Source organism: Antrostomus carolinensis, unplaced genomic scaffold, assembly GCF_000700745.2.
Source record: "Antrostomus carolinensis isolate BGI_N321 unplaced genomic scaffold, ASM70074v2 scaffold8226, whole genome shotgun sequence".
Lineage (NCBI taxonomy): Eukaryota > Metazoa > Chordata > Aves > Caprimulgiformes > Caprimulgidae > Antrostomus > Antrostomus carolinensis.
The window spans coordinates 6,160-21,731 of NW_010323911.1; the positions used below are offsets into that span (position 1 = coordinate 6,160).

A 15,572-nucleotide genomic window follows, 5' to 3' on the forward strand; every position below is an offset into this window, starting at 1 on the left:
GAACCATGACCCTACTTTATTCTAACTGTTTTTGTGATACACTACTTAAAATGTTTTTGATGCAAGTGTATAATTACACAAGATATTGGCATCATTAGTATTCGTACCATTTATTTTTGTTTACAACTTCAACTTCTACTTAAGTTAGCTTTTCTGTGCTTTTTGGATAGTGTTTAAAAAGTGTTTGTACTTATCTGCCTTGAAAAAACAGTGTTTGCAAGAAGAGAACATTGTTTTCCTGTATATTTCTAGAGGTAGATGGGAGGATGTTTTTTCTTCTTTCTGGTACTTTTCTTGAGCTGACTTAAACTTTGCTCTATGACCCAAGTGTGTGTTGGATAAATTATCTCTCTGTTAATGGAATATTGCTATAATATCTATTAACTGCTTTACTGGATGTAAATGGAAATCAGTTCCTTAGAAATTTGTATGTATTTTACATTAGCACAAGAAATAGATTGCAGTCAAAAATTCTCTGGCAAATGGATGTAGTATAGTTTTGTTTTGTATATATTCACCATATGTTCCCCAAGGATGTACTTTTCAGATACAAATCAAAATACTGTTTTCTTTGAAGAAAATGACAAAATTGGTTTTCATTTCAAAGGGACTAGCTGTGAAAACAGAAAGTATCAATATAGGGGAAAAAAAACAGGTAACAGGCAAGAGTAAGAAACACCTTTTAGCTTGCTTAAAACTATTAGATACTTCTCATGCTATTCCAAGGTTTAGACTAAGGCAGGCCATCAAACACAGTATAGCAAAGTGTCTTTCTTCTCCCCTGACCCTGTTTCCTTAGCCTTCTCAGTAGTGTATTTTAGTGTATATATATTCCTTACTGTCTTGATGCTGTCATCCTCTCATACCTAGACAAATGGCAGGCTTTTATCTGCTGTGATAGCTGAGTGAGTGTTGTTCCTCTGTGTCTCTCTGTTACACAACAAACAGTCCCTTTCTTCAGGTGGTGGTAGTTGAACTCTGTCCCGTAGGTTTTGAGGTTGATACCCTATGGTGGGAAAGAGCTGTTGCAGGCTTCCAAGAGTTGCTGTCTGAAAGTCTGTACAAACTGCATTGGTTATGCATTGTTCATGATTACAAGCTTTTTTTCCACAGAAGAGCTGGGAATTTTGAAAGGAAAGTTGGGATTCTAGTTTTGTGTTTATAGAGAGGAGGTCCATCTCCCAAACAAACGTATTTTAACATTTGTGTATCCTGTTTTGTAACCTAGCCTATTGTTAAGGTTATCTTGATATCTTTTCCTCTCTCTCAAATTAGTTATTTTGTTTTGCCTAGTCTATTATTTAAAGTTTCATGTAAACTATCATTGAGGTGGCTGCTCTTTTCTCCTAGTATCTGTACTTGGCACTAGCAGGTGGTTTTCATAAATCACATCTATGTGTTTATAAGGATACTGCATAAGCAACCTTTCCCATATGTATTCTTGTAGTTTGCATGAAGCAAGTTTTCCAGTTTTGGTAAAGGGCAGAGTTTCTAGCTCTCTAAAAGGGCGGGATCCTGCGTGTCCTGAGTGGTCGCCACCACCACCCATTCCACAAAATATGATGCTTCTGCTGATTTTATGTGACAATACTGTGCCTTGACCCATTTAAGCCAGGAGCACAAGGCGCTAGCTACTGGTAGTTTACTTCCCAGAGTAAGAGGCTGACTGTTTCTTCTCTTCTTTCATGTCCCTTGTTGCGTGTGCAAAAGCAGCGGCAATGTCCTAAAACAACAACAGCAAAAACAGCTCTTGGAAGCCTTCTAACTAATATTCTAATATTTTGCATTTTCATAGAATACTTTCCCTCCCAAGTCCTAAGAATACTTTGTGAGTGTCAGAACATGTTGGAGCAGGGATGACATTTTTTTTTTTTGTATACAGCAAAGAAAATAGGGCACAAAGTCATTAATTAACCTGGCCAGAGCCATAACTCTGCTGGGCAGTTTTATTCTTTGTGACCACATACTCTATCTGAGAGAAGTTAGTTGTAGTACTGTCATAGAATCATAGAATGGTTTGGGTTGGAAGGGACCTTAAAGATCATCCAGTTCCAACCCCCCTGCCATCAGCAGGGACACCTTCCACTAGACCAGGTTGCTCAAAGCCTCATCCAACCTGGCCTTAAACACTTCCAGGGAGGGGGCATCCACAACTTCCTTGGGCAACCTGTTCCAGTGTCTGACCACCCTCACAGTGAAGAACTTCTTCCTAATATCTAATTTAAACCTGCCCTCTTTCAGCTTAAACCCATTTCCCCTTGTTTTGTCATTAACTGCCCTTAAGAAAAGTCCTTCCCCAGCTTTCTTGTAGGCCCCCTGTAAGGGGAGCCTACATGCATAAAGGCCTACTCTATGCATGTAGTCACTGTAAGATGACGTGACTGCATGCATAGAGATCACTGTGCATCTCCTCAGGGGAATGGTGCAGAGTTTGGATGCTGCTCACGTGGAACCTTTGTGCAGTACATGGTGAGACATCACCACTGTGCACAGGGAATTTATGTGAGTTTTGGGTAGGATTTCCCCAGTTTCCTTTTCTTTAGTCCAGTGCTTTTTGTGAACTTAAAAAGCAGTGCACTTCTAAAATTGTCCTGCCATCTTCCTATCTGTAGCATAGATTTTTAAACAAAATAATGGAGTTCTGCACCTCTGTTTTTAGAATTTAAGGGTTTACTGCAGTAGCTGTGTTTGATACAATGAAAGAGATACCGAAGCAAGAGAGATGAGACAGTGCAGAGCAGCATTCAGCGTCACAGTCATTTATTTAACTGTGATCACAGGTTGAAGTTCTGACCTGGTGGAATGAAAACCGACCACTGTATCCAAATTCTGGTTTGCATAGAAATCAGGACATTTCCACAGAACTCCTTTGTTGCAAAAGTCCATGAGTTATACTTTCTCATTATTCAGTAAATATTTGCCAAATTGAGAGTGGATGAAACTGGACTGACTGGGTGGATGAAACTGGACTGACTGGACTGCAGCTTTTTAAAAATCCTCCTTATTTCATGCTTCCTTCAATGCTGGCAGTATGACAGGTGAAAAGACTTTTTTTTTTTTCTCTTCCCTCCTCCCCTTAATGCCTCTGTATGAAAGAGAAAGCATCATTATTCCACAGCTGTTCAAAGCACTGATGGATCATTGGGGTATTTCTGACTTGAATTGCTCAAGGAAGATGTCTGACGCTCTTGTTCTAGCAGGACAAGACTTCAGAGACGATGCAGACAGGAACACTCCTCTTGTACTGTGCCATTTGCAATGACAGGATTGCAAAGCTTACTGTGACCGGGGGAGGGAGTCCTGTGCTTCCTTTCCTAGCTCATGAATATATATATCAAAAGTCTGCTAAGGTTAAGAAGACTTTAACTGTTTGAGCAGGCCTGTATCTGAAAAGAGCACTGACAATGCCTCATATTTCTCTCTGCACCAGATATTCCTATTTTTGTTGCTATATGATATTTGCAAAGAAGAATAGAGGGATGATGGTGATCACTAGAAATGGTGATTTTTGACTATCAGATTGTGCTAGCCTTTACCAGAGCCAGTGAAAGCTCTATGCAGCTAGGAGTAGCCTTTAAAGATAACTCAAGCAGCATGTCTAGTATAGCAGCATGCTGTCTTGGTGAACTCTGTGTACTTGGCTTCAATATAGATTTTTAAATTATTTATAAACATCTGTTCTGAATTTGGTAGGAGGATTGCTGACTGGGTGTGCACTTCTTTTTGCAAGACAAAGTAAAACAATTATGACTTAAAGAGAAATATCCAAAATAGTATTAGGTAGTACTAAATAATGAAAAACATTGAAAACAAACTTTAGATAAATTTATTTATATATATATATTTTTTTTTAAATAAAAATCTGCATTAGCCAAAGGGAGGATGTTCATACTGTTAAAAGCTCTTGACTTTCACAGCTTACAGCAGCAGGGATAAGGATACAGATTATGCTGGTGTCATGGAGGGATGCTGTGTTTGGGAAAGTTGGAAAGTGGTTGTAGGTACCTTAACTTGTCTGTAGAGTGCAGAAGCTCTGGTGGCTGAAGGTTTTGACATTCTTCTCTACAATTTCTGATGGACCAGTGTGGAGTCTTAGTGCTTTTCTCATTGCACCCTTGGTCTCTCAACAGGTGTGTCCTCAACCCATTTTGTCTGGGGCAATGTTCTCTGAAGATTAGCATAATTTAGAGTATACACCCTGCATTGTTTATTTCTTTGCTTGTGTGGCCAAGGTCAGGCACTCGGGAGGTGCAAAGATGGCAGTTTCCCAAAGGTACCTCTGCCACCACTAAGCAAGAGGCAGAGACACTTTATGATATACTGTTAATGGGAAGGAAAATATAAATCTGAATGCTCCCTGAACTTTTCCGCATAAAACCTTTAGACTTTGTGACCAAGAAAAAGCTTGGGTTAGATTTGCCTCAGGATTATACAGCAGCTGCTGGCATGGTGACTGCGTAGGGGTCCCAGGTACAAGTGGAGGTAGTTTGGTAAATGTTGTACCTTACTTATAGGCTATCCTGACTATGGGTTACATCCTGCTCAGTGACAGAGTCCTGGAGACAGCAGCAGTGACTGCTGGCATGCGTCCTGCCAAGCTTGCTATGGTTGTGCTTTTGGTTGTGTTTGTAAGCAGAGTATGAAACTATCCACCACAGTAGGCCACAGAAGGCTACTTTTTTCTAGAAAAGTTTAGAAAAATGATTAAAGTCAACTATTCCAAAAAAACAGAACTGATGTACTTGCCCCAGTCAGCAAAAATCTCTGCAAGGGGGGAGAGAGTGAGGTACTCTGTCTCAGTACAGGTTGAGATTGGGTTTGGAGTTAACTTGGGGGATGGGAATTGGTAGGAAAGCATAAGTACTTGCAAGGATTACATTGCCGGGTTATTTTGAAAATTGGTTTAAGATTTCTCACACACTTGAGTGGTATATACTGGCTTCAGTATGTTTCATTACTTTGATAAGCATTTGTAGAAGCTGTTTTGTTGTATGACATGACTACTGCTAATGACTCCAAAATTTTGCTTTACTGTATGTGCATGTTTTTAAAATAAACAGGCAACTTTCAAAAGTCAGCTCCTTTGTTCTTCAAGTGCCTGACTGTTATTTGAGAGGGTGGAGGAGAAGTGGGACAAATTTTATCGTCTAAAATAAACAACTGCCCCCTTTCTTTCAACCCACTGCTTCCTCCAGGTCTGTATACCTACTTGCATTTCTGTATGTGGTGTCTGAACTCATCTCAGTCAGGTCCAGCAAGCTGTGGAAATGTCCCTCTTGGGGGCTTGATCCTCCCATGATTCTGTTCCACTGGCTCATTCTTCCAGGTCTTGCAGAGTGACTGTTGTCTCTCTGGGGTTGCATTAGCTTTACATGTTGGCTGCAGAAATATTTGTCATAGGAACAGCAAATGTTATGAGGAGATTTGCCTTTGGGATGCCCGTTTTTTGAACTGCCACAGCCACTTTGTTTCTGTCAGGTCTCTCTTGTAGCTCCCCATTACAGCCCTCCTGCTGCATTTGGTACTTGTATCACTGTTCTGTTGCTGGGTCTGCATTTCTGTAAAACATCCTGTGTCTAGGAAGATCCAGGTGTTTTCTGGGACATGTACCATTTGTCTTTCTGCAGCTCTATCTTTGCATGCAAATGAGTTATCTGTACAAAGTAATTTAGAAGGAAAGGCATTTCCCAAATATAGCATGAATTTTTCAAGAACTAAGGAAGAAGAGAAGATGTGGGGAAATTAAATGTAAAGATCACTGTGACTTCTGAGCAGCAGAAGTCAAATGGAATTGATTTTATTGGTACAAGGAATACAGCTTTCATATTTGTGGAGCAGAGCATCCATTCCTAAGGATGATGGATTGTTTTATGAGTCAAATGCAAACTGTGGGGCACATGTGTGTAAGACTGAACTGACAAACACAGTTTTTGCTGAGAGAGTTTTTGTAGTGTTTGCAATCTGGAGTTAAGGTCAGAACATTCAGAACAGCTGTGAGTCTGCTTTGCCCCCTGGGCTTTATATATTAGTCTGTGCTTTCTTTTCCAAAATTCTCTGGTTTGTACCTAAAAAAAGGATGAAATAAACACACGTTTACAGGGAGGCTGAACATGCTGTTTGTAGAGCTGCAGGTCCAGTTTTGTTTATGCTCAATGCTCTCTGGCTGTAAGCTGCTGCAGAACAGAGGGGTCTCCGTTCCCACCACCATATCTTCCTGCCCTTTCTCTTGCTTTGGCTTAGCAACCGTGCAACCACTGTGCTCAGTGCTCTGGAAGGGCTCACTGGCCCTGAAGCACCTTGATTGATTATTTTGGTGTGTTTGTTTTCTGATCACAGCTGATCCGAGTCATTGCATGGAAGCGTTATTGCTAGATCAGATGCAAGAAAAGAAGTGGGAACACATGTGGGACCTTGGAGCAGAGGGTAAAAATTGCCCTTTGCAGCTGCAGCCTGCAGTTAAGATAGAAAAAATATGCTGTGAACCTGCACCCAGAGCAAGGGGAGACTTAGTTCTATCCCTGTTTGCTGGTGACTTTCTTGTATGGGACTTGAACAAAGCTACTTGACTGCTGCATAGAGTTTTTTGTAGGCATAGTGAGGAATCATGTTACCCTGTGGTAAAAGGTGGTGTGGTAATTTTATTTAGTATTGTTTGTATTTTACTGGTTTTATATTTATTTTAAGTATATAAATATGAGTATATAAATATATATATATATATATATATATAAATTTTTGTACTTCAAAGGTTTTATGTTTGGAATTTCTTCTTTATCTTGAATCTTCAGTAATGAACTTGGCCTGGGAGAACATCGAGTAATGAGAACCCAAAGCATAAAGTCATTTGTTCATAGGGTTGTGTGTAGTGCATGTGGACCGAAGGCAGTGAGTTTCGTGTGATTATTATAGGTGGGTTTGGGAGCACTGCTTGTTGATGAGCTTGCCTTACGTTTGCAGTTAGAATACCCTAGCACTTAAAACTATTAAAAGCTTTGCCAGATTTCAGCCATTTGGGTAGAAATCTTCCATGCATGAATGCCTATCTCAGGCTAGATATTTTAATTATTTTTGAGCTTAATCCAGAACAGTTCAGCTGCTACAGAAGATGAGGTTCAGGGAAAATGAGGTTTTAAAATATTTAAAAGCAACTTAAGATGACCTTTTATTTGAATTTCCAGTTGATTTAAAACTGGAAATCTAGTGTGCATTTTTTCAATTTCCCCATCTGAATCCATCCATTTCTGCCCAAGTTCTAAACAACAAGCTCTCTAACATGCTCAGTGAGGACTTGTAAGAACATAGCAGGTAAAAGTTTTATGGGATCTGCTTTCTCTGAGTGCACCTGAGCTTGTATTCTCTAGAGTTGACCAAACTGTGCTTGTACTGTCCCCGTAAGTCAAAAAACTCATCAGTTGAACGCTGCCTTGTTAAACTGAGCTCAGTGTTGTCCAAGTAACAATTGAAGCCTGGGTATAGGAACTGAGACCAGCATCTTCTGTCTGATTTAATAGCAATAATCTATTTATTGACCCCAGCTGGAGTCCCAGAAGAAACTCTGATTCAGTTGTGGAGTGTACAAGTAAACTTGGGATAGAGACTGAAAGAGCTGACAAAGAGAGTAGGATAATGTACCTTTAGAGCAGAGGGATCAGCCTAAAACCAGCTACAGTGCGGTAGGAGAAGGGAGCTGAGACCTGCAGAGCACTTGAAGACACTAAAATTGAATGTGAGCCTGTGGACAAGATGCCAGAGAAACAGATAGCAGCTACCTTGCATAGTGGGAGGAGGATAGGAACTCAGTGAACTGAGTAACTGGGGTGATAAAACCAGAGGATTAACAGTAGGATGGAAAAATAGGGAGTGCTCATGGCATTAGGAAGCCAGATAGAGCCAAGATCGTACTGGGGCAATGGAGAAAAGAGTATGTGTAACTGAAGCAGTTCCCTCCTAAAGAATCCCTCTCATTTTGTTTATCTTCTGTTCTTAAATTCTTCTGAAATTCTCTGTGAAAATGTCCCAAGTTCTTCTTAGATCTGGTCTGCTGTAGAGGATAACTGTCAGCTTTCTCCATTAGCTCATTTGGCAGAGGTTTGTATGTGGATGTGCAAGTCCTCAAACTTACCTGTGTTGGAAAGCACTTGCTTTTCAAAACATGTAAGAAATGACACACATACAGATTAAATGCATCAGTTGCAAATTTCTACCTTAGATACTCCCAGCCTCTATCCTTAGGCACTGGTCCTTCATTTGCTCTTTGGGGAGCCTCATGGGGCCTCAGTGCAGTACTCAGTTGTACATAATTCAACATTTGGTACACAGCTGTAGATAATGCAAATTCTCTCTCCTGTGAGTGTTCCTCTTTCTCCTAGGGTCTAACTCAGCGCTTTGGTAGCTGATGTGTTAAACACTCATAACTTAACTAAAACCTCTGGGAGCTGTGCTTGTATTTTCTGTGTGAAGTGCCATGTGTAAGTATGTATTACAGCAAGTACTGAGTTCCCTCTGTCTCAAGGCAGGTGCTAAAAATTAGTGAAGCACAGAGCCTTTAAGGTAAAGCGTTATTTTCTATCTGCAAAACAGGGACAGTTAATGCTCAGAAATGTGTTTAAATATTCTTTATGCTTGTACATCTGAAATGCTACAGTGATTATCTCTGTGGAAGTCTTAAGTATCCTAAGGCATTGGTTTTAATATTGTTTTGGTACTGAAGGTGTGGGGTAAAAACTGAGAACTGGAGAGGAGTGACCCCAGAGGCAGGTCACATTGTGCTATGTGCTGCCTGGAAGTTCAAGCTATCAATGAAAGGAGATTCTAATCAGTGGGGAAGTAAATACTTCTGTACATATGTAAGGAAATCTATTAAAACACAGATCTGGAGCCATGAATAGTCAACTGGGCTTGAATTTTCTAAATCTTGTTTTATTTTATCTAGTTTTTAACTGACCTGATGATACTGATCCAGCTGATTATCAGGAGATATATATATATACAGCTAATCTCAAATGACAATGTCTGCGCCTTCAGCTTGGTTTTAAATGAAGTGTGACAAAACTGCGCTAAGGACAAAATTTATTTCTAAACCAGTTTTTTTCCAGCTTTACAAAGGTATTAGACTTCATTAAATAAAACTTACTGGTGAAGTTACGGCTTATAAGATTAGTCAGCATCAGAATGTAAAGCAAAATATAGAAGAAATATAAAGGATAAAATGTATTTTTCCTGTTCTTAAACTCTCAGTACCAAAGTGTTTCATTATTTTCTGCTGTCAGATAAGTAGGCTGCTGACCTCATCTTCCTAATTTCTATCTTGCTATGTATAAAAAAAAAATCCATTATAATTATTGAAAGGAATGTGAATCAACACATACATATAAATAAGAGCATCCTTAACTTCAAGTAACTATCATGCTGTCAGCCTGAAAATATGGTGTTGTTTTGGTTTTTGGGTTGTTGTTTTTTTTTTTTCTTTGGCCACATGTGCTTTTTTAATTCTTTTCTAATATGACTCATCTTGGGAAGTTGGCTGTAATAGCCAGTCATAGCTGTATTCGGTGGGAGTTTTATACAGACAGTATATATGAGTGTGTGGTTCTTTGCACTTCTGGAACAATCCTGTCCATTTTACATTTCAGGACAGTTTTGTTTTACTAAAGAGTACTTTTTTGAGGGCTACAACAAACACTTTAGATTATGTGGTAAAACTCAGACAGTACAACTTGACAACACTTATGGCTCACAGGTCTGTGGTATGGATGCGTACTCCACAACGCACAGCCAGTTTATGTGTGCTCCACTCTACTTCCTTCTAAATGTAATTTAAACCAACAACTCTTAATTTGAAATAAAATCCTAACAAAATATTTAGGACAAGCACTTTGAAACTATTTAATGACTGCAGGCCTGTTTTTTTCTTTTACTATTGAGATATCTGGCTGCAGATGTGCAGATGCTACCGCTTGTCACAGAATGTCTTATGAGTATCTGTTTTATAGCTCTTTCTGGTTTGCAATTTGTTAAAGTAAACACAGAGTTCTGGGGTTTATGAATTTGACATGCGTCTTTCTATGTCTTTATATTTTAAATGGATTTTTTTAATGTATTCTGTTTCCAGAGAGAGTGCAGAAGGAGGAAGAGTGATTGTAGAAGTTGATGACAAAGTGGCAAAAGTCAGAAATATAAAGGTATGCTTTTTCTCATCTTTTCTTGCACATATAAGGATCCTGATATCCTGATGCTTTTCTATGTTTGCTTGGCTATTGTGTCATTGTAATAGAAATATTAAGGGAGAAGTTTAAACTGGCATAGCTTTAGAATAATTGCAGCAAAAGTTTGTGTGGTGGGGTTGTTTTGGTTTGGGATTGTGGGGTTTTGGTTGTTATGGGGTTTTTTTTGTAGATGGGATATAACATGTAGCTGCATTTTCTGTATTTTGTATTTGTCCAAGCTGCTGCAATCTATCTGCATGCAGTCTATCTAACAGCCAATTCAAAGCTGTTAGTAAATGGTTTAGGATTTTATGCTTATCTTACTGTTCTAGCATCTGGATAACTTATTTCCATGTGTCTCTCCTCATCTCATACTTGCACTTAGAGTGCAACAGAATTGCGTGAAATGGAGAAAAATGTGTTCAGCTACACTTCAGGCCTTGGTACAAGACCAAGAGCTTTAAGAATAAACTGAATGTAGCTGCTGTACTCTGTGAGATAAGTAGGTCCTTAGATGCCAAGTAATAAGGTAGGTCCTTCACTAAATAATGGAATTGGAGCAAATTTTATGTTGTCAAACATCTTTCTGCTTAAAAGGCAAATAAGTGAAGTGTGGGATAGCTGCAATTACTGTGGGGATCCTACAAGATGGATGCATTTTGTATTTCTCATCTTTTTCTTTGTATCTGCAAACAATCCATTTATTCTGGATTGTTGGTTCAAGAGAAAAAATTATAAGGTTTTGAAGAGAAACAGTAGTAAAAATTGAATTAAAATATTTGAACTATTCATTTTGTTTCCATTACACTTGTTTTTGTATTGACTACAAGTGTTCTTTTTTAAAGAATGAGGGGGAAAAAATACTAGTCTATGAGAGATCTCATGGATGTAAAATGTTGCTTATTTTTGGTATATTTCCTTTTCAAAGGCTGTATTTGCAGGTCTGAGACTTGCTACTTTCTCAAATAATTTCCCTCAATTCCTTATACATGTGATAAAGCTCTCGAAGAGACACTTATCCTCTGGGTTTGTTGCCAGTGGTTGTCCTTGGGAAGGCTTTCATCCCCCTGACAGGGCTGTGAGGATCTGGCCCTCCCAGGCTGCCTGTCCCTGCTGGGGAGCCTCCGGCTGTGGGTGGAGGCCTCAGTCATGCCACTGCCCAATTGTGTCCAGCTGAACCTTGTTAGACCTCTAGGTTTTTAAATTATATTTGTTTAAAGAGGAGCTGTGGGCTGCCCTCAGATGCTGGGGAAGCCACAGCAGTGGGGCAGACTGCTCCTCGCAGGCCAAGGAAGGTTGTTTGGAGATGCCAGCACTGGCTTGTGGATGTTTTATCTCCTGAGGTTTTGTAATTGGTAAGTTTGCTTTATGCATAAACTAAATTTAGACAGCCTTTGATGAATCCAGGTTAATGTGTAAATTAATATTTATACACTAATGTTCATGTTGTTGTATCTGGGGTAGGTGTGCTTTGTAGTTCAAAACAAAGCGCTTCTCACCAGAAGGGTAATCACCTCTCTGATCAGGGGCTGCTTTTCCTGAGGTGAAAGGGTGTTTTTTATTTTTTATTTTTACATGTTGCAATAGGAAGGCAGTGCTCCAGGCTATCTACTGCCTGTTGCTGTAGAAAACCTAAGAAAATAAAAGGTAATTGCGTAAAAAAATCTCTGAATCATGACACAATGAAAATTTAATTATTGAATGTGATCAATAGGCTTGTTAAGATGTTAATTCTGCCTACAGGACACCTTGGTTTTACTTAATTCAATGTAACAACTTTTAGAATCATGCAGGGTTTAAAATACAGGAAACATCTTCACTTCAAAGATAATTTTAAAATATTTCTGTATTCTTTTGCTTTGCTCTTTCTTGGTTTAAAAAAAGAAAAAACCAAACAATTTAGATGGGCCTGTAAATTAAGTTTCCCTGTAAACCTCGCAGCTAGTGCAGAGTTCAGCACTTACAGCATCCTTTATCACAGAATCACAGAATGGTCAAAGTTGGAAGGGGCATCTGGAGATCATCTAGTCCAACGCCCCTGCCAAAGTAGGTACATCTAGAGCAAGTTGCACAGGACTGCATCCAGGCAGGTCTTGAACATCTCCAGAGAAGGAGACTCCACAACCTCTCTGGGCAGCCTGTTTCAGTGCTCTGCCACCCTCACTGTAAAGAAGTCTGCCCGTTGCCCCTTGTCCTATCAGTGGCCACCACTGAAAAGAGTCTGGCCCCATCCTCTTGACACCCACCCTTTAGATATTTATAAACGCTGATAAGGTCCCCTCTCAGTCTTCCCCAGGCTGAACAGACCCAACTCTCTCAGTCTTTCTTCATAAGAAAGATGCTCCAGCCCCCTTAATCATTCTTGCAGCCCTCTGCTGGACTGTCTCCAGAAGTTCCATCTCTGTCTTGAACTGGGGAGCCCAGAGCTGGACACAATTCAGGAATCTGGCAGACAGCACTGTCACCCCTAGGTTTGTGGCTGTTAGTAAAGTGGTTTGTTTAGGTACTAAATTATAATGAACCTTTTTCTGCTTATGTTATTGCAAGTGTCAAAGTTACAATAAAGTTACTGGTTAGGTCAAAATTACATGTGGATGATGTTAATTTTGTGTAATGTTTTGACTCATTACTCTGATGAGTAAAACAATGCGAAGTTCCTTGTTCATAAGCTTACCTGTTTTATTACAAATCACTTGGGCTAGATGATATAGAAATATTTATGTGATTCCCTTAATATTTCAATCAACTTTTCTGACTATTATGCTAGAAAGGCTTCACTGTCATTATTACTAACCCTAAAGGTTATGTTTGTAGTGTGCAGTCCCACTGACAGAAGCATTAGCTTAAAACCATGACAAAGCATAGGGGACATGGAAAAGGAGACCTTATTTTTTTAGCTAGCTATGCAATGAGAAAATTGGTTTTGTTTTCTCACTTTGGGCATAATTTCTGTGGTGCAGTTCTCGGTGAAAGCAAAAAATGACAGGAAAAATATAAAAAATGCTAATATGGATGTTGTGAAGGTTCACTAAATTCTGTTTGTTGCATACAGCCTGGAGGATCTTAGCTGTAGTAAATAAACCCTTCAGCAAAATTTCTTAAGCAGGTCTCTCATGGATGTTTCTACCTCACTCTGAGCATCAAAGATTGAATGAAGAGGATAAACTCTTTGCCATTCCTTTTGCACAATACAGATGCTTGATAAAATTCCTGTTAGTTTTTAAATAATTACTTTTTGGTTAACTGCAAAGTAAATTGAATTGGTCTTTATGTCTGTCTGTTTGTTTGTTTTTCTGTCATCAGGTTGATAGTAGGCTTGATGGCACTTGGGACTCGAGAGAAAAAACTGTGGCCTTCAGCTTTGATTACTGCTACTGGTCAGTTGATCCCGAAGATCCAAAGTATGCATCTCAGGAAATGGTAAGTGGTGCTGTTCTTTGTGTCTCTGTTCCCTTCCTGTTTTGTCGTTTTTATTCACATCTACAAGAAGAGATTGAGACATAGGATAGATGAAGTTTCATTTTCGTTTCTGCCTTCATCTTTTTCTTATTTGTTTGTAATAGCACAGTACTCAGTCCTTTTGTCTTAAGTAAGAGTGGTAGGACTGCACTACCCTTGTTCGTCAACTGATGTGCTCTTTCATTAGACCTGTCAGCTTTGGTAGTGATCACTAATTGTGATCATCTGAGGACTCTTAGTAATGACAGTTTTGGAGGAGGGGAGAGGAATCAGGTTCTAGAGAGAGAAAGCGCTGAGGTGAAATGAAAAGTGGCAAGGTGATGCTGCTGAAATAATGAAATAGCGAAGTAATCTCACCTGTAACAGTAATAAATTTTACTTAGTGTGTTGTTTGGAGTGTTTTTTCTTGCTAAAGCATCAGAAAGATCTAATAAATAATGGAGACTCCTCCTACTTACAAAATTCGATTGATTAAGAAATTAAGTTGAAGAATTCAATATTAAAAAAAGATACAACTGCAAATTTTTGTAAATAAAGAAGGAATTATTAAATCTACTATGAATAAATAAATATCAAGTATAGCAAAGCTATCCAAAGATTTGTCTATGCATGTGTCAATCACATGTCAGCATTAAAATAAGTTTTTACTGCCCTTGTCTTCAGAATTGTGTATTATTTCATTTTCATCTGTTGTCAGTACAGTTGTTCCTGAAATTCCAGCCTGTGTAACTGTTGTTTTTTATAGAAAGTTTCACCTGAGACTGAGATAGTGCTGTGAAATATGTATTTCTGGTGGTGATGAGCACAGGATCATTTTCCTTTCATGAGTAAATATTTGAAGAAACTATCAAATTTGGCAGTTACCATGGAACAATGGATCAAATTGTGATTGTGCTACATTTTCTGCTTGGTGCAGTAGCATGGAAGAGATTTTAGGAACTTGGGAAGTGTGGTTTTAGTGTTTAAAAGGAAAGTTGTCTTTCTAAAGCACTCGGCACTAGATAAACTTCCATTTTAGGAATTACAAATAGCAGGTCTTTAAATGTTGAATTGTTGAGTTCTGGGGGTTTTCTCCACCCTTTATATTCTTTGACTTGCTTATTTGGATTTTATGTTCTTCATGAGTTTTTCTCATAATACACTTGGAAGCGTGCTTTTTAGAACTGTTGACAACACGATTGGCTTTCTAGCTGAAATGGTTTAGAAGATTAAATGTTGATAAACACAGTCTGCAAAGTCAGCTTTATCTCTACTCAGTATGAAAAATTATCAGAACTGCCAAATGGAAAATATAAATATTGGCTACAAAGTGTAATTTTTTTGTTCTTGTTGTTATTAAATATAAGTGCAATTGAAAAAGAATGGAAAATTTAATGTAAACAGTGCAGCTTCCTTGCTGGGTCTAAGTAGGTGTTTCAGACACTGTGGCAAGTCTTGTGTTATCATACAATACAGTTTTATCCAATAAAAACACTGAAAGGGAAACACAAACTCACTGGACATAGAAAATTAAGTAATGGGCCATAGTTTCCTTACTTGTGCCTGATGCTGGCTGAAAGGATGTCCAGTGCTGCTTCATGTAACCATTGGGTTCTTCAGCCTCTGACAGACCTCTTCAGACCTCTTTCTTAAGAAGAGTTTAAAGGTGGACTGGTGCTTGGAAAGGCCTGGATTCATGAGTTAATTTTTTGGGCTTCTTACCTGCATTGGTGATCAACCAGCTGATCGATGCAGGAAAGCATACTTCAGATATCCTTGAGAAGGGGGCTGCTGGAATACTGTAATCCTACCATGCTTTTGTGCGTTTATCTGCCCCCTTACACTATATGAATGAAGTTTATTGTACTAATTCCATGTTTTGAATCACTATTTCAGTGCTGAGCTTGACGTTTCTAAGCTTCCTTACAG

At 38.9% G+C, this 15,572-nt stretch overlaps 1 protein-coding gene across 1 annotated transcript in view; it reads left to right on the plus strand.

The window, feature by feature from the left end:
* Positions 1-10,111: 10,111 nt before the first annotated feature.
* Positions 10,112-15,572, plus strand: part of STARD9 (StAR related lipid transfer domain containing 9) — a gene marked incomplete at its 5' end in the record, with an annotated part of 95,454 nt that continues 89,993 nt past the window's right edge. Inside the window, 2 exons of the mRNA XM_010170742.1 lie at positions 10,112-10,181; positions 13,509-13,625. Coding sequence (XP_010169044.1) covers positions 10,112-10,181; positions 13,509-13,625 — 187 coding nt within the window. The remainder of the gene's footprint in view (positions 10,182-13,508; positions 13,626-15,572) is intronic.